Source organism: Rana temporaria, chromosome 12 (assembly GCF_905171775.1).
Source record: "Rana temporaria chromosome 12, aRanTem1.1, whole genome shotgun sequence".
In the NCBI taxonomy this organism is placed as follows: Eukaryota; Metazoa; Chordata; class Amphibia; order Anura; family Ranidae; genus Rana; species Rana temporaria.
This window is the reverse complement of record NC_053500.1, coordinates 120,189,100-120,215,668: the sequence shown is the minus strand read 5'-3', so window position 1 is coordinate 120,215,668 and position 26,569 is coordinate 120,189,100. Positions and strand designations below refer to the sequence as shown.

Sequence of the window (26,569 nt, the reverse complement as noted above, 5' to 3'; positions counted from 1 at the left end):
CACTGAAAATATCAGTCATCCAAGTTGATGCCATTTGCAGTAAACCTTTTATCTCGGTTAAACACAATGGAACTATTTCACAAAAACTGGAACAAGGAAGATTAGAACATATAATCCCTAGAGCGGTTTTATTTGCAGTATATTGCACATGGTACTTTGTGAGAAATCTATTTGTTTTAGTTGCATTCTGATCTAGTTGATGGATTATTATAAGATCACTTGATAACTTTTATTTGTTTTGTTTCCAGTGGATTGCTGGGATGGACCAGATGGGATGCCAGTCATCTATCATGGGCATACTCTCACCACCAAAATAAAGTTCAACGAGGTTCTCCTCACCATCAAAGAGCATGCTTTTATCACATCGGAGTACGTACTAGTATTTGTAATGGGTGAACCTAATTGTTTGAATAGAAGATGCTTACACATTTAAGCTGGCCATACACTGATGATTCTTTATTCATTTAGACCCCTTTCACACTGAGCCGCCCATAGCTTCGGCGGTAAAACGGCGCTACTTTTACCGCCGACGCTATGGGCGGATTTGCGGCGCATTTTGACAGCTAGTGGGGTGCTTTTAACCCCCGCTAGCAGCCGAGAGGGTTAAAACCGTCCGCAGCAGCGCACGGCGGATGGTATAGCCACGCTGTCCCATTGATTTCAATGGGCAGGAGCGGTAAACAAAAAACGCTCCTTCTCCGCTCCAAAGGTGCGGCTAGCAGGACTTTTTTTTACTGTCCTGCTAGCGCAAAGCTCCAGTGTGAAAGCCCTCGGGCTTTCACACTGGAGTGAATGTAACAGCTGTTTAAGGGCAGTTTGCAGGCGCTATTTTTAACGCTGATTCCTGTATTCATTCTATACATCGCAGATGAACACATCTCCTGCTGTGACTATTGTATTCATGCACAACGCAGCTTGCAATGATGTAAACGTAACTCCAGATCCTTCATATCACAATCCCATTAATACAACAGTGTTCTCAGTTCCCACTGCACATCATCCCCCATTTCATATGACCCTTAACATCCCTGTCCTCAGTCCCCCTTGTTATCATCTCTCTCCTCCTTCACATTCCTGTCTCCCCTGCATATCACTTCTGTATTCCTTTTTACATCCCAGTCCCTCAGCTCTTTCATACAGTATCACTGCCCCTTTACAATTCCTGTCCTCTAACCCCCGCCCCCTTTATATCGCCCACCCCCTCCTTCAGACTCCCGGCATCAGCCCCCCTTATATCACCCCCGGCTTCCTCCCTATCCTTCACAGAAGTGGCATAGCCTTCTCCCCTGTCTTGCCTTACACAGTTCTGAATGGAGCACAGGAGCTGCACAACTTTTCCTGTTAATCAGCTTGTGATTGGTTGTTGGGATCCCCTAGCAACCAATAACTCCCTGCTTAACTTGAAAAGTTAACTTTGCACCTCTGCCCTCGTCCAGAACAGTCTTGCCTCCCGATGGCAGCCTGTGGGGATGACGGCGGTGGTGACGGCTGAGAGGGAAGAGCCGGTGACTTGTCCTCAATGTTCCCCTATGGGGGAAGTTCCTTCACTGACTGCGCAGGCGCAAACTTCCAGACGGAAATCTCCGAACCTCGCCCGGCATCCAGGCTCATTCTTTAACATCCCCGTGGATTGGAGGATGTTAAAAAAAAGAGCCAGGAGGCCGAGCGAGCGAAGCGAGCCGTCCGAGCGCAGCGAGGACGTGAGGCCGACTGGCCACTTACCTCAAAATCCACGTCGCCCTGGATGCCGGCCGCCGTTCGGGGATTTCCGTCGGCAAGTTTGCACCTGCGCAGTGCTTGAAGGAACTTTCCCGATAGCTGGAACCATCTCGGTGCATCAGTTCGCGCATGCGCTGGAACTTCCATGATACCTGGAACCAGCACGGCAGATCACCGGCTCCTAAATGGCAGGACCGTGGTAGAACAGTGGCTCAGTCCACACATGGTCCGCCATTTTGTGATGCCCGCTCTAAATGAAAATAAAATCGGAATGGCTTATGTTTCTCAACTCTGTCCTCAAGTACCCCCCAACAGGCCATGTTTTGGAAATTTCTCTTAGATAAAATAGCTGTCCAAAATACCAAGCCATTGACTGATTAAATCACTTGCTTACTGGCCACTTACCCCCCTTCCTGCCCAGGCCAAGATAAAGGAAAACCTGCAAACATGGCCTGTTGGGGGTACTTGAGGACAGGGCCTAGAACCACTGGCTTATGGAATAGGCTCTTCTGGTTATATTAAGGAATCACTGGTTAGCAATATACAGTATATGGTTTCTGATTGTTCAAATAGGGTAAAAGCTGAACTACGAAGATATTTAAAATTTAACTGTAGTTTAGCTATAATTAAAGTGGAACTATAGACATTTTGTATAGAGTAAGGGAGGGTCATAACCCCCATAACTTTATTTTTTGCCATCTGTGTCCCATTGGGGAAATTTTCCTTCCCTTCCTGTTCCATAGACAAAACAGGAAGTGAGAGGAATACCTGCAAATTTAAGGGAATCCTTTGGGGATACCCCAGGTTACCAGAACCTATTGGAAGATTTCCCCTCTATTACTTTTCTGGGAACAACCCAAAATTTGGGATTTTCTTTAACCACTTGCCGACCGCCGCGCAAACATATACGTCGACCGAATGGCACGGACAGCCAAATGGGCGTACAGGCATGCCCCTTTTAAATTTGCTGCCGCGAGCTTCGTGAACGTACCCACGGACTCGATGTCACCGTTCTTCCTAGTGACAGGTCACTGATCGTCTGCTCCCTCCCATTGGGAGCAGCGATCAGTGACGTGTCATTCGTAGCCACACCCCATAAGTTAGAACACATCCCTAGGACACACTTAACCCCTTCCTAGCCCCCTAGTGGTTAACCCCTTCACTGCCAGTCACATTTACACAGTAATCGGTGCATTTTTATAGCATGTGAATGGACCCAGTGTCTGTCATAATGTCGCAGTCACGATAAAAATTGTTAATCGCCGCCATAATTCTTAATCGCCACCCTAGTAAAAAAAAAAAAAAAAAATAATAAAAATGCCATGAAACTATCCCCTATTTTGTAGATGTTATAACTTTTGCGCAAGCCAATCAATGAACGCTTATTGCGATTTTTCAATGCACTTTCAATGATAATGGTAAACAGGACAAATATAGTGAATCTCCTGAACGGGGGCACAGAAATCAATAAAAACCTGGCTGGGGTTTTTCTCCCCCTTCACCTTATCCAAAACTAAATTAAAGTTTTTATTTTTTTTTTATTTTAGTTTCACTTTAATTGAATACATTGTTTTTACTCTACAGACTTGATTAGCTCATACTGTCCTTCTGTTGCATTATTCTGTTGCATTATTTTTTTCCTCCATTGTTAGATATCCAGTTATTTTGTCAATTGAAGACCATTGCAGTATTGCCCAGCAGAGGAACATGGCCCAGCATTTCAAGAAGGTATTTGGGGAAATGCTTCTGACCAAACCAGTGGATGTCAGTGCTGATGTTTTACCCTCCCCAAACCAGCTTAAAAGAAAAATTCTCATCAAGGTAAGCGTGTATGAGAACCCACACTGTGCAGTTGGCGTAGCTGACCCTGCGCCCTGAGTTAGTTGGGGTTCAGCTGCACTGTACTGGAAATATACTAATTATTCCTGTTCTTGTCTATAGCATAAGAAGCTAGCAGAAGGCAGTACCTATGAAGAGATCCCCACCTCCACTGTGTATTCCGAAAATGACATCAGCAACTCAATCAAGAATGGAATCTTGTATCTGCAGGATCCTATTAATCATGTACGTTGTACAGTACAGGACGGAGGCACTATACACCAGCATTGGAATCCTGTGTACCATCCACTTACCATATGTTCACAGTTACCTGGATAGAAGAGTTAATGCCGTGCCCAAACTGGCCATGTCACCAACAATCAAATTGCAGCTTTTAAAGCCAAGGAAAATCAAGTATTTTTAAATGCTTTCTTGCTCAGTTTTTGTTTTTTTTCTTTTCAATAAATAATTTGTATTGGCTTGCAATGTGCCTTTCAACTAGTGAGAACATATGAGTACTCTGGGGAGAGTACATTTCATGGCACATCCTCTCCTTCATTGCACACTATGGGCCAGATTCACAAATGAGATACGACGGCGTATCTCCTGATACGCCGACGTATCTCTGTTTCTATCTATGCGACTGATTCATAGAATCAGTTACGCATAGATATCCATAAGATCCGACAGGTGTAATTGTTTTACACTTTCGGATCTTAGGATGCAGTACCGCGGCCGCCGCTGGGGGGAGTTCGTGTCGTAAACCAGCGTCGGGTATGCAAATTAGGAATTACGGCGATTCACGATGGATTTTCGCGTTCGCTACGTCGCCGCTAGTCTAGTTTCCCGTCGCAAAGTTAGTCGTCGTATTAGGTGCCCTAACTTTAGTCAGCAAACGTATTGCTGTCTAAAGTATGGCCGTCGTTCCCGCGTCGAAATTTAAAAAATAACGTCGTTTGCGTAAGCTGTCCGGGAATACGGAATTACGATACGCGCGTCGCCAGTTCGAAAAAATGACGTCACGGCACGCAAAGCACGGCGGGAGTTAAGAAACGGAGCATGCGCAGTAGGTCCGGCGCGGGAGCGCGCCTAATTTAAATGGTACTCGCCCATTTAAATTGGCCCGCCTTGCGCCGGAGGCCGCCGGCGTAGTTTTCATCACAAGTGCTTGGCGAATCAGGCACTTGCGATGAAAAATTGCGGCGGATTAACGTATCTACGATACGTTACGCCGCCGCAGCCCTGGGTGAATCTGGCCCTATAGGCCTTGCTTCTAGGCCTAGTTGCTCTCTGTGCTGGTCCAGCTATTCCGCCTCTTCCTTCACCTCCTAACAAAATCTTGTATTTAACTGCTAAAGGAGGAGCAAAAGAGAACACTATAGAGCAGGTTTCTCCATACTTTCACAACAAAGGGCCAGTTTACTCCCCCTCAAATTTTAGGGGGCTGGAAAAAAAAATGCCCTGGCATCGTTGGGAGTAAATTGTGTCAGACTTGGTATACAGTGGGAGTTGGGGGGGGGGGGGGGGGGCAGTTACATCATTGGTGTCAGTGGGAGGAATAGTGCCCCTTTTATAGGTGTCCCTTGGAGATATATTGCCCAATAATTGGTGTCAGTAGGAGTAATGATACCTCGTATCGGAGGAAGGAAAGAAGGAAAAGTGCCCCCAAAAGCAGAATGAAGTTAAGCAAAGTGCCACATCTGGCCCACGGGCCGCAGTTTGGAGACCCCTGCTATAGGAGGTCACTTGAGTGAATCTGCTGACATCACATCCAAGATGGAAGCACCCAGCAGCAGTTTCAGGGCTTTTGAAGGTCTTCACAAGGGAGGCTTTTACAGGCAAGTAATGTTCATGTTTTGTTGAACTGAGTGGTTTGGTGCAGGGCAACTGGAACAAACGATGAGCAGTTATTCAGTTCTAATGAATCCTCCGTTGAATCTTTTCAGATTAAAAATGGTTCTTCCCTGTGTACAATAGCTGTCCCATATTAATTGTCTGGAAATAACAGAGTATGTAAAGGTGGCACAAAGTAATACTTAACTGGATGGGAACAATGGAAGTTCACCGGAAAATTAATAACTTATTCTATTCTCTTTCAGGAGTGGTATCCTCACTTCTTCGTACTTACCAGCAGCAAGGTCTACTACTCAGAGGAGACCACAGGAGGACAAACCAATGATGACGAGGAGGAGCAGAAGGAGGTATACTATGCTAACAAGTCTTAATTCAAATAAGTGTATATTTGTTTATCCTAGAACTACAAAGTCTTAAGTCTAGCGTTGTAAATAAGCCACAAGGCAACCTAGAAAAGGAGCCTAGGGACAAGTTAAAGTCCAGGGGGCCCAGCTACAACCTTCATGATTCTGTAGTAAACCATGGATATGGGGCTATTGGCCAAAGCTGTGCACCTGTCTGTTGGTTCAAAAAGGAGCATACACTTGGAAAAATCTGGTGTCTGAAGGGGCCATAAAAGTACAGCCAATGCTAATGAGGCAGCTCCTCTGTGCTTATTGCAATCCCTCCCCTCTTGTGATTCATCATAAACTGTGCTGGCATTCAGCGTACTTTAGTAGTGGGGTGATCAGACATATTGTTTTTGAGATACTCTGTGTTTGTGAGCCATTTTTAGTAATTTATAAAGCTATATCCTTCTATTTTTTTTCCAGACCAGCAACAGTTCTGAATTACACTCTACTGAGAAATGGTTCCATGGAAAGCTTGGGGCAGGCCGGGATGGGCGACATATTGCTGAACGCCTCTTGACAGATTACTGCATTGAGACTGGGGCCCCAGATGGCTCTTTCCTGGTGCGGGAAAGTGAGACCTTTGTAGGAGATTACACTCTGTCCTTTTGGTATGATCAGTCATTTTTTTTATACTATATATTTATAAAACGCTAGTATAGTACATTGTACAATAATGCCTGCCTAATATGTTTTTAAAGGTAGGTTTTTTCCTTAATGCATTCTCTGCATTAAAGCGGAGTTCCACCTAAAAATTGAACTTCTGCTTCAAGTGACGGTGACCCCCTGACATGCCACATTTGGCATGTCATTTTTTGGAGGGGCGGATTCCCTCTTTTTACAGGCATCTTGCTCCCACGTCTTCCTGGGGCTCCGTGGCGCCGGAATCAAGTTCACCTCTCCCCTTCCTCCCTGCAATCTTCTGGGACACGTCACAGAAGTTTGCCCGGCCAATCACAGCATGTGGCTCGCGCAGTGCATGCCCGGCTGTGAAGCCACAGCCGGGCTCCCACAGTAGTGATGTTGGCGCCGCAGAGAGGAGCGGGGCTTCGTTCACCCGCATCGCTGGACTGTGGGACAGGTGAGTGTTCGATTTTATTAAAAGTCAGCAGCTACACTTTTTGTAGCTGCTGACTTATTAAATGGGTGGAACTCCACTTTAAGGTTAAAAAAAGTTCTGTGTCCAGCTACACCACCAACTCCCCACCCTCCCTTATCTGCCAGTGAAGTTACCACTTGATTGACATCCATTGCCCATTGATCTTTATTCATAAAGTTCCGTTGTGGTGGAGGTGCCAGGTGACACCCCTAAAGCAGAATTCTGCTGAATTTGCCATGGAGTGACATCCATTGCTTGAGGGTAAGAGTCGGTGTGTTTGGGTGTTGGGTGATGGTCTTCTCACACTACTGATGCATGTATATTGCTAAAATCACCTTCTTGAATCCTTAGACTTCGGATCATTATGGACTCTATTTTATTAATTTTTTTTCAAATAACAGTTTTTATTAATCGCAAGTTGACACTGTGATACAAAAACTTCAGCATAACAGTAAGGATGAGCTCCAGGCGTGTTCGCATAGAACACGTGCAGAGCTCGCCAGGAAGTGAGCACGGCGCTGTGCTAATCACAGCCAGGGAGACATTGTCCCGATGCTCGGCTGCAGAGATCGTGAAATGTCTCCCTGGCTGTTATTAGCGCAGCGCCGTGCACACTTCCTGGCGGGCTCTGCACGTGTACTATGCAAACACGCCAGAGCTCATCCTTGCATAACAGTAGCATAGCCAGTGTATATCAAATAACAGTAAATCACAAACAGACAGTAGGGGGAGCTTGCTGACTCAACATAGAAACTACTAAACCTCAAATAAAGTCTGCCGAAAACCACAATCAAAATTCGACTATATTTGTTTTAGCGCTGCATCATTACCATAATATAATGTATTTAAATGCTGCTTTCTGACCTTTTTATTTTTTATTTTTTTCTATGTTTTTTGGTCTTCTAGGAGGAATGGAAAGGTCCAGCACTGTCGGATACACTCCAGACAGGAGGCTGGGAGCCCCAAATTCTTCCTTACAGATAACCTAGTATTTGAGAGCCTCTACGCACTTATCACCCACTACCAGCAAATGCCACTACGATGTAATGAGTTTGAGATGAGGTTGACGGAGCCTGTTCCACAAACCAATGCACACGAGAGCAAAGAGTACGTTTTGGTTAATATGCACAAATGGAAAATGGCCTTTTGTCAGGCACTTTACAAATCTGTAGAATGAAATTGGCACCTCTGGTCTTTGCATCAACTCTAGGGCCAGAGAATCTGTTTTGGGCATGTATTATGGGTTTGCCATATCTTTTTGGGGTCTGCATATTTGAAAAGTTTTAACTGCTAGAAGATAACGCATTAACAGCTTTAGATTCCAGTCTTGGAACATTTGATTTGTTGTGTTTTTTTTGTTTTGTTTTTTATAAGTAATTTGTCTAATTCTGCAGATGGTACCATGCCAACCTTACACGAGCCCAGGCAGAGCATATGTTGATGAGGGTACCACGGGATGGAGCTTTCCTGGTACGCAAGAGAAGTGAACCCAACTCGTATGCCATATCATTCAGGTGAGACCTACACCGTTCCTCCTTTGCTGCCATGGACACTTGGAACGATCTTTGTATTGATGCTCAGCGCTTTCTACCCTATTTTGCTTTTGATACGTTTTTCCGTCTCCATATTTAATTAGATTTTTACGTTCTGCCCTTTTTATTCAGAGCGGAGGGGAAGATTAAGCATTGCCGAGTCCAGCAAGAAGGTCAAAGCGTCGTGCTTGGTAGCTCAGAGTTCGACAGCCTCGTGGATCTGATTAGTTATTATGAGAAGCATCCTCTATATCGCAAGATGAAGCTCAGGTATCCCATCAACGAAGAGACCTTGGATAAGATCGGTACAGCTGTAAGTAATTTGGAGTCCAATTTTTTTTTATTATTATTTAAAATTATTATTATTTAGTATTTATAACTAGCATAATTTATAATTATCATTTGTAATTATTATCATTATTTATTATTATTATTATTGCTACCATTATTATTTTTTTACCCAAGTTTAGTTAAATGACATATATGCTTCTTCTTTTTTTTTTTTTTTTTTTTTTTTTTTATAGGAGCCGGATTATGGAGCGCTCTACGAGGGGAGGAGTCCTGGTTTCTACGTGGAACCCAATCCCATGCCTGCTATCAAGGTTAATAGCTGCCTGCAGTGTTGGCCAAAGGACACACACCTTGTCTGTAGCTGTCCGTCTCTCCTCTCATCACTGATCCTTTGTCTTTTCCTTTCCTTTACGTCCTTTTTCCCTCCCGAAATCTCACTCCTCCTGTGTCTCCCCAGTGCTCTGTCAAGGCCCTGTTTGATTATAAAGCTCAGCGGGAGGATGAACTCACTTTCACCAAGAACGCCGTTATCCAAAATGTGGAGAGGCAGGAAGGCGGATGGTAAGTATGAGACAACTGCTAGGAAATCATTTTTATCTATTTTATTTCTATTTATTTTTTGACTTTTTTAAAGAATTTTTATTGAATTTCCATGAAAATAACAGAACTAACAGACATCTAAAGAGGAACTGCAGTCTGCTCACATAATTTGTAATAAAAACATCTTGTCCATTCGGAAACTTCCCTCCAACCACTTTGTATATTATTTTATATACACAGGCGGTCCCCAGGTTACAAACAAGACGGGGCCCTATATTAAATAAATAAACCCTGCAAGACAAAGGCATAATGAGCTAGTATGCATAGCATACTAGCTCATTCTGAATTACTTGCCTGAGAACGAAGCCCCCGCAGCGGTCCTCGAAACACATCCTCCGTTGCCGCCGTGATACCCGGAGTGACTTCCGGGTCTCGCTGCTCCAGCGCTGTGACTGGCCAAAGCAGCGATGACGTCACTCCCGCGCATGCGTGTGGGAGCCGCCACCAACAGCATGATTCCTTTAGTAGCGGCACGCTCAGTTCTCCTGCGCGCCGTTGTCTACGGCGCATGCACCATAAACATTGGCGCTGTCTTTCTTGGAAATATCTCCCTAACCGTGTAGGATTAATCTAGGCTTACCTGTAGGTCAAAGTGGTCTGTAAGGGTTTACAACCACTTTAAGTTGAATCTTTTTGTAAGTCGGAACAGGTAAAACATTTTTTAAGTGTAGCATCAGCACAAAAAACTATTTTTAAGCTTTTTGGATAGCATAGGGAAGGATTAACACCCCTGTAACGTTTGTTTTGCTGTCTGTGCCCCATACTGTGATTCTGTACTTGCCAAATATGCTGCAGAAATCTCCCTCCACGGAGTCTGGCTGCAACCATTTTAACTGTGGGCAGCTGAACTGTTGTCTGTTCACTTCCTGGATTTAAACGGAGGCACACCTCCAGCTGTGCAGCTCTTATTGGCACTCTTATGACTCACCCCCCCCCCCCCTTCTTTGCAAACTTTCGTGTGAGAGAGAGAGAGAACTGTGCATCAGGCCATAAGCCTAGGCTAATGGCCAGACAATAAATTGGAAGTGGGCTGTATATGGTGTTTACTGGCGGATTTTTTTTTTTTTTATATCTAAAGTTAAAACAACAAGGGCAGAAGATTTAATAGATGAAAAGATTGAAAAATTACCGAAATTCCGCTTTATTAAGTATTAAGCAATCAAATGTAGCAATATAAAGATTGCATAACTTTACTCAATCACTATAGTACATCCTACACATGAGAATGGACAAATGAGAACTGTCTTATCTTATTGCAGCACTTTTAAGTAGGCCTAAACCTTAACTGGATGGTAGTTTGTATATAAACAATCGCCATGTGTGTTTTTTTTGTTTTTTTTAACCACTTAAGCCCCGGACCTTTAGGCAGCTAAATGCCCAGGCCAGGTTTTGCAATTCGGCACTGCGTCGTTTTAACAGACAATTGCGCGGTCGTGCGACGTGGCTCCCAAACAAAATTGGCGTCCTTTTTTCCCCACAAATAGAGCTTTCTTTTGGTGGTATTTGATCACCTCTGCGGTTTTTATTTTTTGCGCTATAAACAAAAATAGAGCGACAATTTTGAAAAAAATGCAATATTTTTTACTTTTTGTTATAATAAATATCGCCCAAAAACATATCTAAAACATTTTTTTCCCCCTTAGTTTAGGCCGATACGTATTCTTCGACCTATTTTTAGTAAAAAAAAATCGCAATAAGCGTTTATCGATTGGTTTGCGCAAAATTTATAGCGTTTACAAAATAGGGGATAGTTTTATTGCATTTTTATTAATTTTTTTTTTTTTTACTACTAATGGCGGCGATCAGCGATTTTTTTCGTGACTGGGACATTATGGCGGACACTTCGGACCCCCCACCCGCTAGAAGGCAAGGACGTACATGTAAGCCCATTTGCCTGTACGTGCCATTCTGTGGACGTACATATACATGCGGCGGTCGGGAAGTGGTTAAGTTATTAAAATATAGAATTTATAAATAGCTAAACCATCTTCACAAAATGGAGTGAGACAGTACAGTTACAATACATTTCAATAGAAGAGAAATCAGAGATCCCTGCTCATAAGAGCTTACAATCTAAGAGGGAGGGTCAAGTGATACAAAAGGTAATAACTCTGGGGGATGAACTGATAGAGAAAATGTACTGTACACTATTATTAGAGGAAGGATAGGCCTGTCTGAAGAGATTGGTTTTCAGGGAATGCCATAAACTGTCTAGAGTAGAAGATGGGCGGACAGATTGGGATCAAGAGTTCCAAAGGATAGGAGAGTCTCTGGAGAAGTCCTGGAGGCAAGCGTGGACACTAGAGAGCAAGAGGATTGGGGGGTGGGGGGCGTGAAGAGAATGGTTTAGTTGGTATTTTGAGACTAGGTTGGTTATGCAGCTGGGGGTAGAGTTGTGGATGGCAGAATAGAAGACAGTTTCCCCTTTTTTTTGTGTGTGTGTCAGTGCTGCAAATCTCCTGCAACTTCTTTCAGCCACTTCTTATGTGCACTTGCTGCAGCATCAACTGTTGCCAATAGCAGACTTCTTCATGTTGTCAATGGTGGAACATGCCTACAACAATGTATGTTGGCATTGCTGCTTGTAGTCTCCATTGAAATTGCATGTAGCAGGAGGACAATGCAATTAATTGAACACAGTTGTCACCAGTTAACAGGAAGTGCCTGAACAAGGACCTTCATCTCAGAATGGTTGCTAGGTGATATCTTAAAAGAGAAGTATGGCTTTATTTATTTTTTAACATTATATAGAAGGGGAAAAGTAAAGCTGGCCTACAGCCTCAAAGGTGCATATCTGCCGTGTGAGATCTAAGGCACCGTGAGATTTGGCAAGGTCACTCCCACTGTTTTCCTTTCTGAAGGCTGTGGCATGAGGAAGCACAGCCCTGCCTTTACCAAGATGTCCAACTCCGCACAGGGAATCGACAGAACAAAGCATAGTAACTCGGTAATAGGGAAATGATCAGATGGAGATGGATCAATAGGCAATTAATACTGGTGATTAGTCCTTTTCTCTCTGCCTGCCTTTTTTTGGGAACAGCTTTTAGAGTTCAGATCCTCCTTAAAACTAGTGTTGTGTTTTATACTTTGTTTTTCTGTAGGTGGCGAGGTGACTGTGCAGGCAAAAAGCAGATGTGGTTCCCGTCCAACTACGTGGAGGAGATATTTAACCCTCCAGAGCCAGAGCCTGAGCAACCAGTAAGTAAAGATTAAGTGATTTTTAAGAAAGTTCAGTAATTTGCACAAGTAATTCAAGTGATTGTAAAGGCAGAAGTGCTTTTTGGTATGCTGACGCCTAAAGAGTTCCCTTCACTGAAATTAAAGCGACACTAAAGTTAAATTAAAAAATAAAATAACAAACATGTTATACTTGCTTCCAGTGTGTGGCTTGTTTTGCACACAGTGGCCCCGATCCACGTCTTCTCGTGTCCCTCGGCAGCTGTCATGGCTCCCCCTCCGCAAGAGCTTTCCTCCTTCAAGCTCGCATGGTGGAAAGCTCTTGTGGGCGCGCTCCCGTGATACAGCAGCGGGCATAGCCACCGACTGTATCACTCTGCCCTGCCCCTGGCGCGTCATTGGCTGTAATTGACAGCAGCGCCAGCCAATGGCTGCGCTGCTATCAATCCGTCTAACCTAGCCAATCAACGGCCAGGCTGGGAACCGAAGAGGATGACAGGGACGCTGGACTTTCGAGGGGTGAGGTAAGTAAAGGTGGCGTTGCTGTCGGATTTTTTTTCACCTTAATAACTAGGGTTGTCCCGATATCGTACTCCCGCTAATACCCCCGATACTAAAATAGAATATCTGTCCAATCGCGAGCAAGGGGGAGTCACATAGACACTCCCCCTTGCTCGCCATTGGACAGATTCGTCCAAGGGGGAGTGTCTATGCGCAGCGGGGAAAACAGCTGTTCAAACGAACGCTGTCTGTAATGTTCCCCGCCGCGGTGATAACAGTAGGTACGGGGGACAATGGCTGCTGTACGGGGGACAATGGCTGCTGTACGGGGGACAATGGCTGCTGTACGGGGGACATGGCTGCATTTGGGGACACATTTAAAAAAAAGTATCGGTATTTCGGTATCGGCGAGTACATAAAAAAAAGTATCGGTTCTTGTACTCAGTCCTAAAAAAGTGGTATCGGGACAACCCTATTAATAACATTTACCTTTACAACCCCTTTAAGGGGCCAAACCCAAAACCTGAAAAACTCCACACCATAATCCCCCCTTCACCAAATGATTTGGACCAGTGCACAAAGCAAGGTCCATAAAGACATAGATGAGCGAGTGTATATATAAGACGGAGAGGTATTAGAGTTTTCTGTACTTTTAACACATTCCTTTACTCCCACAGCATCTGGATGAGAACAGTCCTCTTGGAGACCTACTGGGAGGAGTACTGGATGTGCCTTCTTGTCAAATTGGTAAAAATACTTCTGTGTAATAGGTAGATGTTAGCCTTACGAATGGTAAGGACAAAAGCGTAATAAATGCATGGACACATAGGCTATCATAGAGTTGCTTCTACAGGCTGAAAGAAAAGAACGCCAAAGGCCTTTATAAGCATTTTTATTTATTTTTTATGCCCACTGTGTATAAGGCCTAAAGGTAGAGAATGGAAAAAAAAAAACTTATGTCAAATTTGTTGACATGGAATGTTTGCATGGAAAATAACTTTATAAATGGCTGGTCAGGTAAAATAGGCAGTTCCATTGAATAAAGCCAAACTAAACTTTCAGTTTAAAGCCCAATTCTGAGAAACTTAAAGGATAAGTTCACTTTTGGAACATGTAAAATATTTCAACCACTTTTAGGGTGGAACATGTTCAACTTCTTCAGCTCTCCCTCTGCTCCTTCACCCCTTCTCTGTGACAGTGGGCCAGGGATCTGTCACTATTTGAAAACAGTGTGTGGGGCTCTGTCCATACAGCCGTGTCATTCATTCATAGTTTCCTGTGAATGAATGCCTACAAGTACTGCCAGCCATTGTGGCTGACGGCTTGTAGTTTTCAACGAGCTGCGAGGGCGCCTAGTCCTAGTCATTGATCTTCCTGCTCTCAGATAACTGCCTGCTTGTACGAGAGTTGTCCTGAGAGTCTGCAGGAGCTGGACATTGCACCTGTGATCTGCTGATTACTTTCTTTGTGTTGTGATCGTGCAATAAACCATCCGTTTGGACGCTATTTACGTCGTTCCATGGTGTGCTGGCAAATATTTCTACTGCTGATTAAGGGGGTGCAATGCTCTGCAGAGCATGGGGGGGGAGCAAAGGATCAGGTGAGGTGAAGCACAGCATTTCTCACTAAGGCCCTTTTCACAATGGACCGGGAGCCGCGGTGGTGGTATATCGCCGGCAAAAATAGCGGCACTATCCCATCTCACTGTCAAGTAGCGCCGGGCAGTCCGGGCAGACTCTGCATCCTCCCGTGACGCTGCTTGTTGTGACTCACTGTCCGACCACCTGACACGGCCGCGTCAAAACGTCACTCCGTACACTCCCAGCCACCCGATACTGTATCGGGTGGCCTTGGAGTGTACGGAGTGACGTTTCGCCGCGTCAGGTGGTCGGACGGTGAGTCACTCACAAGCAGCGTCACAGGAGGAGACTGCCCCCCCGCGCGCTCTAACTAATTTCGGTAACGCCGCCCAGTAATGGGAACGGCGTTGCCGAGAGGGCAAAAGTAATCTGATAGATTACTCGTTACCCTCAGGAGGCCCATCGATACCCAACGGCGTTTATTTAAACGCCGTTAGTTACAACACTGGTCATAGGCAGCATTCCTCCTCCTCCGCCAAACACGTTGAGTTGATGCCAAAGAGCTTGAATTTGGTCTCATCTGACCACAACACTTTCACCCAGCTCTCCTCTGAATCATTCAAATGTTCATTAGTAAACTTCACATGTGCTTTCTTGAGCAGGGGGACTTTGCAATTGCTGCGGGATTTCAGTCCTTCATGGCGTAGTGTGTTACCAATTGTTTTCTTGGTGACCATGGTCCCAGCTGCCTTGAGATCATTGACAATATTTTCCCATGTAGTTTTGGGCTGATTCCTCACCATTCTCATGATCATTGAAACTCCACAAGGTGAGATCTCATATTAAACCCTAGACAGAGGGAGACTGACAGTTATTTTGTGTTTTTTCCATTTGTGATTAATCGCACCAGCTGTTGTCACCCTCTCACCAAGCTGCTTGGCGATGGTCTTGTTGCCCATTCCAGCCTTGTGTAGGTCTACAATCTTGTCCCTTACATCCTTGGACAGATCTTTGGTCATGGCCATGGTGGAGAGATTGAAATCTGATTGCTTCTGTGGACAGGCTTCTTTTATACAGGCAACAAGCTGAGATTAGGAGCACTCCCTGAGAGTGCTTTTTTTTTTTTTTTTTTTTTTTTTTTTTTTTAGATTTGTAACTTGTTTTTTTATTATAAAAAAATAATAATCACAATACATAATAGATAGATAATACAGATAATACCACTCAACATACATTTGACGTAGTATTATACATCTCCTGTTACCTTATCATCAAAATCAAACATGCGTCCCTTTCAAACCTCTGTCTTCTTCCCACCTGTTATCCCGGGGACATCAAGAACAACAAAACACCTTACCAAAAAAAGGGAAAAAGGGAAAAAAAATAAAAAAAATAAATAAAAAATAAAATAAAAAAAGAGAGAGAGAAAAAAAATAAAAAAATAAAAAAAAAGGGAAAAAATTCCCTCACCCCCTTCTCTGTTATTCTTCATGTCTACCTAGTCACAACCCCTTCAGATCTCCAGTCTTCTTATAAAAACTTTTTTTTTTTTCCCCCCTTAACCTCCTTAACCACTTACCCCCCGGACCATATTGCTGCCCAAAGACCAGAGTACTTTTTGCGATTCGGGACTGCGTCGCTTTAACAGACAATTGCGCGGTCGTGCGACGTGGCTCCCAAACAAAATTGGCGTCCTTTTTTTCCCACAAATAGAGCTTTCTTTTGGTGGTATTTGATCACCTCTGCGTTTTTTATTTTTTGCGCTATAAACAAAAATAGAACGACAATTTTGAAAAAAATGAATATTTTTTACTTTTTGCTGTAATAAATATCCCCCAAAAATATATAAAAAAACATTTTTTTTCCTCAGTTTAGGCCGATACGTATTCTTCTACATATTTTTCGTAAAAAAAAATCGCAATAAGCGTTTATTGATTGGTTTGCGCAAAAGTTATAGCGTTTACAAAATAGGGGGTATTTTTATGGCATTTTTATTAATATTTTTTTTACTAGTAATGGCGGCGATCAGCGATTTTTTTTTCGGTATTGCGACATTATGGCGGACACTTCGGACATTTTTGACACATTTTTGGGACCATTGGCATTTTTATAGCGATCAGTGCTATAAAAATGCATTAGATTACTATAAAAATGCCACTGGCAGTGAAGGGGTTAACACTAGGGGGCGGGGAAGGGGTTAAGTATGCCTGGGTGTGTTCTTACTGTGGGGGGGGGGGTGGCCTCACTAGGGGAAACACTGATCCTCGGTTCATACATTGTATGAACCGAAGAAAAGCATTTCCCCTGCTGACAGGAACGAGAGCTGTGTGTTTACACACACAGCTCCCGTTCCCCGCTCTGTACCGAGCGATCGCGTGTGCCCGGCGGCGATCGCGCCCGCCGGGCACACGCACGGGAGTCGGGGGCGAGCGGGGGGGCGCGCGCGCGCGCCTCCGGCGGCTCGCGTGCGCCCCTAGTGGCGGCTAAAAGGTAGGACGTCATAATACGTGATCTCGCCTAGGAGAGCCACCTTGTGGACGTATTATGACGGTGCGGCGACGGCAAGTGGTTAAACCTCTACCCTTGAGTCCAAAAAGGACTTCCAGGAGGCCCACATTCTTAGATGCCTTTCCTGTTTATTTTGTGCTGTCCATACTAATTCTTCTAATTTGCTAATTTCCTTTACTTTACATATCCACATCTCTGTAGTTGGTGCCAATGGTGACTTCCACATCTTCGTTATACAAGCCTTTGCAGCGTCTAGGAGGTGGCATATGCTTGTTTCTCTGTATGCTTTCTCTGATATTTGATTCATATGTAAAAGGTAGAATTCTGGGTCATCTGGTATCTCATATTCTGAACAAATCTGGAGAACCCTTCTAATCTCTCGCCAAAAACTCCTTAACATGGGACAATCCCAGAATATATGTAACATCGTCCCTTTACTTCCCTGGCACCTCCAACATTTATCCGATACCTCTGAAAAAATTTGGTTTAACCTTTCAGGTGTCCTGTACCGTCTCGCAAAGATTTTATAATTTGTCTCTTGTATCCTTGCGCAGATTGATGTTTCGTGCGCTCGCTTGTATATGCGTTGTCTTTGTTCACTACTAAATGTCTTGTTTAATTCCTGTTCCCATTCTTGTATGCACCTCAGAGGGAAACTCCCCGACTGTGCTAATAGTTCATAACTTATTGAGAGAGTATGTGATAGTATACCTTTTTCAATACACATTTTTTCGAATCTCATTAGTGGTCTTTCGAAACCCCCTGGATTCGGCAGAGTATTCAGGAAGTGGACCATCTGAAGTGCATTCCAAAATTTTAAACAGAATACGTTCTCTTGTTCCATCAGGTCAGCTATTGTCACCCATCTTCCCAATCGGATATAGTTAGCTACCTGTATACAGTCTCTGTCCCTTAAGTGCCGAAAAGCACCATCTTCATATCCCAATGGGAAGAGGGGATTGCCTATCACCGGATACAATGGAGAGATCCCAGGGTCAATACCAATCATAGGGAGTGCTATTGCACAAATCTTCACCGTATTTCCCAGTATCGGGTTCTTATTTATTTCTTTAGGTAGTGAGGCAAACCACCATGGTGCTCTTTCTAATGGTATCTTAGATTGGGACTGTTCAATTTGTACCCATAACTTAATGTCTGAGTGCCTGTTCCAATCTATTAACCTATTCAAATGTACGGCGTAGTAATATTTCCGTATATCTGGCACCCCTAGTCCTCCCTGTTGCTTAGTAAGCATTAGTTGTTTCCTTTGTATCCGGGGATTTTTGTGTGCCCAAATAAACTCAAAAATCACTCTCTGACATTGTCTGAAATACTTCACTGGGATGCGTATTGGTAAAGTTTGTAATAAATAAAGAATTTTCGGAAGTATGTTCATCTTAATGATATTACATCGGCCCAACCAGGTATGAAACCCCTGATTCCACCTATCCAGTAACATCTTCACCTTTTGCAATAATGGTGGGAAGTTTAGTTCGAAGATCTTATCCACCTTCCCTGGTAGTTGTATGCCCAGATATGTCAATGCTCTGTCTGTCCATTTGAACTTGAATTTTTGTTTTAAATGTGTTATCAATGCATGCGGGACATTGACTCCCATCGCTTCTGATTTGTTAAAATTAATACGTAAATTCGAAAGAGATCCGTATTTCTGAAATTCCCTCATCAAGTTCGGGATTGAGATCAACGGTTTAGTGAGGGTAAACAACATATCGTCTGCATAAGCTGTAATTTTACAGTGGTTCTTCCCTACTTGTATTCCTAAGATGTTCCGATTTAAACGTAAGGTACACAGAAAAGGCTCCAATGACAGGGCGAAGAGGAGTGGGGACAGGGGACATCCCTGTCTTGTCCCATTCGAAATCTGAAGAGGCTCTGACAATATTCCATTGGCCCGTACCTGTGCCGTGAGGCCTGAGTACATAGAAAATATCCACTTTATTATTTTATTCCCAAAGCCTCCATGCTGTAACACTGTCCGCATAAACCTCCAATTCACCCTGTCAAATGCCTTCTCTGCATCTGTGTTCAGAAATACACATTGCGTCTGTGTTGTGTTCACTATCTGAACCAGGTTAATAGCTTTGATAGTGTTATCGCGTGCTTCCCTCGTAGGGACAAATCCCACCTGATCTAAATGTATTAGATCTGGAATATACTGTTGTATCCTATTCGCTAATACCTTAGCGAAAATCTTCACATCCAAATTTAACAGGGAGATCGGTCGGTAACTTCCACAGAGGGCCAAATCTTTCCCCTCTTTTGGTATCACCGAGATATAGGCTAATAAAGTTTCTTTGGCTAGACTGGCCGATGTCCCTAATGCATTAAATAATTTAGCCATATATCTCGATAGCGAGGGGAACAGAATTTTATAATATTGGCCCGTGTAGCCATCGGGTCCTGGGGCTTTCCCCATTTTCATTGAGCTTACTGCCAGTTTAAGTTCTTCCTCTGTTATAGGTTCATCTAACTTCTCTTTATCAGATTCTGATAATCTCGGTATTGCTGATTCCATTAAATACTGATCGATCTGTTCTTGGGTCGGGGGCTTACTCTGTATATTATAAAGAGAGCAGTAATACTCTTGAAACTCCTTGGCTATATCATTTGGTTTTGTGACCTTTGGTTTCTGCGATGGATTAATATATGGAATATAATTACTCATCTTCTGTTCCCGTAACAGTCTAGCCAATCTTTTCCCACACTTATCTCCTGATTCATATGCAAACTTTTTGCATCTCTGTATTGCTGCTTTTGCTTTGTAATACAGGAGATCTGTAATTTCAGTTCTTTTCCTAGCCATCTCTTTCTCTACTGTTATTGACCTTGTTTGTTTATGTCTGCCCTCTAGAATAGTTAATTCTTCCAGTAACCTTTTTAGTTTTTCCGTGCGTTTCCTCTTAATCCTAGATCCATGTTTTATTAACACCCCTCTGATAACCACCTTATGTGCTTCCCAGACAATTCCGGGGTCACATTCCGGGGTGTCGTTTGTGTTAAAGTAAAACTTCAGCTCTTTAATTACATCTTCTAAGACCTCTTTATCTTGCAGCAGGCTCTCATTTAATCTCCACTGATTTGATCTATTCTGTCTTGGGTCTTGCATCTCATATTCCAAAAAAATCGGGGCGTGGTCCGACCACGTAATGGATCCTATTTTGGCCGCTCGTACTGAATGCAGTTGGGCATGTGGAATTAAAAAAAGGTCTATACGAGAATATGTTTTGTGTGGGACAGAGTAGAACGTGTAATCTTTTTCTTTATTATGCAGCAGCCTCCATATATCAATCAACTGGTTTTTATACAGATTTTGAGTGATACGATTTCTCACACCGTAAGAAATGGAATACTTTCCCGAAGAGGTATCCTCATTGGGGTCTAACGGAATATTCATATCTCCTCCCAAAATCAATTGTCCTTCTGTGAAATCTTGCAGACGCTTAATCGTTTTGTCTAAGAAGATTTCCTGGTGCTCATTTGGGGCATACACAGTAGCAAATGTTACCCCTCTTCCTCCTATCTTACCTTTCACAAATATATATCTTCCTTTCGGGTCTCTCATAGAATCTACATATGTCCACTGGATTCTCCCTGCTATAAGAATTGACACCCCTTTTGACTTAGCCTCCTGATTTGTCGCGTGGTATGTTATTGGGTATTGCTTATTCTTTAGAATCTGTATTTTATCTTCTCTAAAGTGAGTTTCCTGTATATATGCCACGTCAACTCCCAGTCTTTGTAAGTCGTGCATAAGGACCCTCCTTTTTTCGGGTGTATTCAACCCCTTCGCATTCAATGATAACACATTTAATGTCTCCATCCCAGTTTCCTTATGTTCACAACAGAATATTTATTAGGCGTATAGGGGTGGAGAGCAAACAGTAAGAGAAAGGAGGAGAAGAACAAGGGTAAGAAAAAAAGAACCCCGAACGATAGGGGCACCCTTATAATAAAAAAAAAAAAAAAAAAAAAAAGAACCAAAAAAAACACAAAAAAAAAAAAGAAAGGGAAAAAAAAAAAAAAAAAAAAAAATTATATAATAACAAAAAAAAAAAAAAAAAAAAAGGGAGACAATCTCCCCCTTCAATAGGATGAGAGATGTCTCACTTTGCTAATATTAGCTACCCTGCTAATAAGAAAAAACACTCACCGTCTTAACGGTTTTTGAGCGTCAGCCTATGTATAGGGGCGTGTGCCATAGGTGGCTTCTGTATTGTTCCTTTATCCCTATCTCTTATGTGGATTTAGTACAAACCAAAAGAAAAAAATCTCAGTATATAAGAGCTATCCTTCAAAAGAGATATAGGAAAAATATATATAAAATAAAAAAAAAAAAAAAGAGAGAGGAACCTGCAGCTCCGGGCCTCTCCATAATTCCCATCTTCTCTCCAAGAGAGCTGGCCAGAGAGATCATACTGTTATACTGCATTCCCTCATTCAATCTATGGGGGGTCCATCATTAGGGAGGATAGAGAGAAGAAAAATAAATAAATAAAATTAACCCCGAAGGGAATGGAAGGAACAGTTTAGGGGAAGAGACAAGGGGCAAATTGGGAAAGAGAAGCGAAAGAGGTACTTGCCTCTTTACCTTATTTATTTATTTTATATCCGAGTGTCATTCATCCTGTCCCTCCTCCACATGTCCCCCCACAACACTCCTTATTGGCATCTCATAAGGAAATTCACCACAAGAGAGAAAGGCGCATCCAAAAATGAATACCCCTATCTAATATAAAAGCAAAAATCATCTCATGATTACTCTTTCCCTTCCACTATCTTTCCTCTCTCTCTCCATCCTCCATCCTCTCCCTCCCCCCAACCCTCTCTATGGAGGAACAGAAAGAGGGGGAAATCCCTCCCCCCAAAAAAACAACAAAAAATTCCCCCCAAAAGACAAAGAACTCCCACCATCCCTTCCTCCCTTCTATCGTACCCGGCTTGGGACCAAAAAAAAAAAAAAAGGACCCCATTCAAAATGTAAACATTTAAACATTTAAACATATATACCATGATCAATACCTTTCCCCCTTCCCTCTCCTCCCCTCCACCCCCCTTACTAAAACTATACTCCCCCCTCCCCCTCCTCCAAATCCTTATTGATGTAATTGCAGGAAAAATACCATTGTTGCTATTCCCCTTGTATCTCCCCCTCCCCTCACTCTGTCTCATATGCAGGTTCTCTTAGCCAAAGACAGAGTCTAGATAAGAGCGAGGGGAGGGCGGGGACAGGAAGTGTGGTCTAGTGGTCAGGTTGCCACCCTGGAAAAAAAAAAACAAAAGCGGGGAAACCATTCTCCCTCTTGGCTACACCGTGTCTTCTGGGTGGGGAGGAAAAAGGAGGACCCATAAAAAAAAAAAAAAAAAAAAAAGAAAAAAGGAGAAAAAAAAAAAAAAACTGCGCTGTGTTCCGCGAAGAGTCTCTCTCCGTTGTTGCTTAATTACAGTGCATGATTAGTGGGCTCCCCGTGTATTGCTTACATTAATAAAGAGAAGAAAAAAAAAAAAAAAAAGGACCCCCCCCAAAAAAGGGGATAAGAAGAAAAACCCTCTAAACAGTGTTAAAGCTATCAGTGTTGTGACATTATATATTGTGCTATTGTGTCCTAGTGTGGTGTCATTATTATTGTTGGTGATATTAACGGGAGTATGTCACACCTCCCTTAGGTGACTAGTGAATATACAAGATACAGTGAAGAAAAAAAAAAAAAGGAGGAGAGGGGTCCTCCCCATTCCAACCCATCCTTCCCCACACCGGCCCAGCCCATTTATTCCCATTGACCCCCCAGTTTCCCTTCGTAGGTGTCTCTTCGTATTGCCTACCACACATTCCGATTCCACCAACTTTCTCTATCTGTAATTAACCTAAAGGCAGTATATCACAGGTTCCAATGCCTTGGGGCTTGTGTCCATTTATCTTATTTTTATATTAAAAAAAAAAAAAAAAAGGGGGGAGGGGAAAAAAGAAAAGAGGGGGGAGGTCAACCACAAGAAGCCCTAGGGAAAAAAAAAAAAAAAAAAAGAAAACCCTCTCCCTCCTCGGGGGGAGGGGAGGGGGTTTCCAAAGACAAAAAGGGCCCCCCAAAAAAAAAAAAAAAAAAATATAGGGTTCGGTCCCAGTCTCTCAACTCTCAATAGTTTAATCTGGCCAGGTTTATCCCAAACCATTCCTTTTGTTCATTATTTCATCTCTTCCTGATAATTAGCTCCGTTCCTGTTTGAATCCTCTATTTGTCTCCTAAAAGGACACCCGGCCTGCTGACCTCCTCCTCCTGCATGTGGATAGGTGAAATCTTCCCTTGTCCTGCCTGTAGCCTTCCCCTATTCCCCGTATATGTCATGGGGAATAGCCAGTTTGATATCTGAATTGGCAATGCTTCAAGAAACAAAAACAGGTCTGGTAATTCTGCTGGGGTTCTGAGCGAAAATGAGGCTGCAGACTTGCGAAATGTCACTGCGAGTGGGTATCCCCATCTATATGTGAACCCCTTATCTCTTGCCAAGTCCAGTATCGGTCGCAAACATGCTCTGCGCTGAAGTGTAGCCCGGGATAGGTCGGGAAGGATTTTTATATGGGCCCCCTCGTATACAACATCCCTCATGTCCCATGCCGTCCTAAGAATCATTTATTTTTGCTGGTATCGGTACAAACGGCAGATTATGTCCCTTGGTCTTTCTAGGTTTAGGGATTTAGGGCCAGGGGCTCTGTGCACCCTCTCTATTTCGATCTCCTTCTGCGGTATTTTTAATATCATCTCAAAAACCCCCTTAATTTTAATGTCCAGGTCCTCAATATCTGTCGCTTCCGGGACACCCCGTAGTCGCACATTTTTCCTGCGGCTCCTGTCCTCTAAAACCTCCATCTGCAGTTGTAAGTCTATTACTGTTTCTGTTACCATATCTACTCTGGCGTGCTGTTTCTTTTCCATAGCTTTCTCAATAGCCCCCACTCTTTGCTCTATGGACACTATCGAGTCCTCTCTCAGCATCACCTTTTCTGTCAGCACATTTAAATCTTGTCTTACCGCCTTTAATTCATGACGTTGTGTCTCTTCTACCCGTGATATCAATACCTCGATCTCTTGCCTGGTGGGGAGCTTCTCGATATCCTGTCGCGTCGGGAGAGCTGCCAGCATAGCTTTAATCTCTGCTATCTCCATGTCTGCCTCTCCAGACTTCAAAGCCCCCGCCAGGACCCGTGCTCCAGCTCCGGCCGTCTGTACTTGGGAACCTCCTACCCCGGAAGATCTCCGCTGCGGTACAGACCTATCCCGGCTGACGTGGCTCTCACCCCCCCGTCCTCGGGCTCCTCTGTTAATGGATCCACCCGCTGCTATGGACACTGGGGACGCTGATGTAAAATAACTCTGGATATCACCTTGAGTGTTTATTGTGCTGCTTGCTGCCGAGGCTGCCTTCTTTGAGTCTGCCCTCGTTATGTATTTGCGGCCACTCTGCATACCGCGTTATAGGACTTCATCTGCCGCCTACAAAAACAGCTTTATCCGCTTGAGTGGGGTAACATACACGCTAATTCCTCCTGGAGAGAGCCCGGAGCTCCAAGGTACCGTGTCTCTCACTCAGCCATTCCTAGGCCACGCCTCCGTCCTCCCTGAGAGTGCTTCTAATCTCAGCTTGTTACCTGTATAGAAGACACCTGGGAGCCAGAAATCTTGCTGATAGGGTATCAAAGACTTTTCACTCTTTTTAAAATGCAAATCAATTTATAACTTTTTTGAAATGTGTTTTTTCTGGATATTTCTGTTGTTCTGTCTCTCACTGTTAAAATAAACCTACCAATAAAATTGTAGATTGAGAATTTATTTGTCCGTGGGCTAACCTACAAAATCAGCAGGGGATCAGATACTTGTTTTCCCTCACTATGTAATGTATGTTCAAAGTCTTGCAGTTCATTTTCTTTAAAAAGCAGCTACAGCCTGGGTAGATGTGACTGTCCCCTGCCAGCAACCTCAGAGAAGGACCTTGCTTTTTAATGCACCTGGAAAGTTTTGTTGGGCTATAAAGCATAACCCTAACTCATTTAGAAAGTCAGAGTATGTGGTGGGGAGATTTTGCAGATTGTCGTTACTTCATTGTTTTTTTTTCTGCCCCATTTTATCCAGCTATTCGCCATGAGGGTCTGTACAATCGTCCTTACGTCTTCTCTATAAATGTCCCATCTGTAACAAGATATCCACTTGATGTGGCAGCTGACTCTGCAGATGATATGCTTGACTGGGTGAAGAAGATCAAAGAGGCAGCCCAAACTGCAGATGCAAGGGTAAGTTGAGCCAACGCAATTCTTTCCATCACTCTCTGGCCCCCACCAAGCTTGGATGACCTATGTTGCTGGTGATTATCTTGTGTGTGCATTCGCTAAGGGAAGGTTGAGGGTCAGATTTTAGTGTTTGCCACCAGTGATTGTAGTGGGGAGATGTAGTTTGGGGTCTCTATCGCTGCTGTGTCTTCTGTGTATTTATTTTCCTATTATATCATCTTTTTATCAGCTCACAGAGGGCAAAATTATGGAACGGAGGAAGAAAATTGCCCTGGAACTCTCTGAACTTGTCATTTATTGCCGACCTGTGCCATTTGATGAAGAAAGTAAGTGACTTTTATTTTTATATCCCTGATACGACACGTGATTATGTTGCAAGACCGTATTTTACAATCGACTTTTACTAAGGCGTTACCATGTGCACTATGTGCCTATAATAACTTATGAGGTCTTTCCTGTTATATCCCTTTATCAGGTCAGTAAAATGTGGCCGTAAATGCAATCTCTAGTTTAAATTTACAATAAAGTGGAAGGCAAGTCAAAACCTAACTATATTTCAATCCTCTCCCACCCCTAAGCCTATTCTATCTACCCTGGAAATATGTCTATACTTACCTATTCTGGAGTTGCTCTGTAATGGTCCCATTATCTCTGCAGCTTTGGCTTCATTGTAGAGGAGAGGCAGTGAAAGCGGCTTCAGGGCCTGTGCGGTGATGGCACTCATGGGCTCACTAGGGGGCATCCGTTGTTGGCTGTCCCTCCACACTAAAGCCAGCACTGAGACCCAAGGTAAGTATAGGCACTTTCCTTTTATGGGGTAGATAGAATAGGGGTGGAAGTTTGATTTAAAGTGGTTGTAAAGCCACTTGTAAAGTCTCTCCAATCCCCTCTGTTAGACAATGCTATGTTCCCCAGTGTGTGTGTGTGATTTAAAAAAAAAAAAAAGCAACCGTGTACCTTATTCCATAGCGCCGCTCACGTGACCGCCCGGCTCTCTCCTCTCCCCAGGCTGGCTGCTATAGTGGGAGGGGCTAAGAACTCCCACTGACATCAGCTGGGTGGAGTAAAGTAGAGGTGCTTTTTTTAATTGCACAAACCGAGGGGATTGAAGCGACTTTACACTGTTACGTTGGATGACGGATGCACGTAAAACTGACCATTGTGTCGGGGCTCAGCAGCCATGATACACTGTGGTCAGTTTACAA

General features: G+C 43.5%; 1 protein-coding gene across 1 annotated transcript in view; it reads left to right on the top strand.

Moving 5' to 3' along the window:
- PLCG1 (phospholipase C gamma 1) overlaps positions 1-26,569 on the top strand; it is a 130,398-nt gene that overhangs the window by 89,555 nt on the left and 14,274 nt on the right. The window contains exons 12-25 of the mRNA XM_040330402.1: positions 249-369; positions 3,372-3,540; positions 3,661-3,783; positions 5,637-5,738; positions 6,204-6,391; positions 7,786-7,986; positions 8,274-8,393; positions 8,544-8,724; positions 8,936-9,013; positions 9,160-9,263; positions 12,404-12,500; positions 13,658-13,727; positions 25,210-25,367; positions 25,594-25,690. Coding sequence (XP_040186336.1) covers positions 249-369; positions 3,372-3,540; positions 3,661-3,783; positions 5,637-5,738; positions 6,204-6,391; positions 7,786-7,986; positions 8,274-8,393; positions 8,544-8,724; positions 8,936-9,013; positions 9,160-9,263; positions 12,404-12,500; positions 13,658-13,727; positions 25,210-25,367; positions 25,594-25,690 — 1,809 coding nt within the window. The remainder of the gene's footprint in view (positions 1-248; positions 370-3,371; positions 3,541-3,660; positions 3,784-5,636; positions 5,739-6,203; positions 6,392-7,785; positions 7,987-8,273; positions 8,394-8,543; positions 8,725-8,935; positions 9,014-9,159; positions 9,264-12,403; positions 12,501-13,657; positions 13,728-25,209; positions 25,368-25,593; positions 25,691-26,569) is intronic.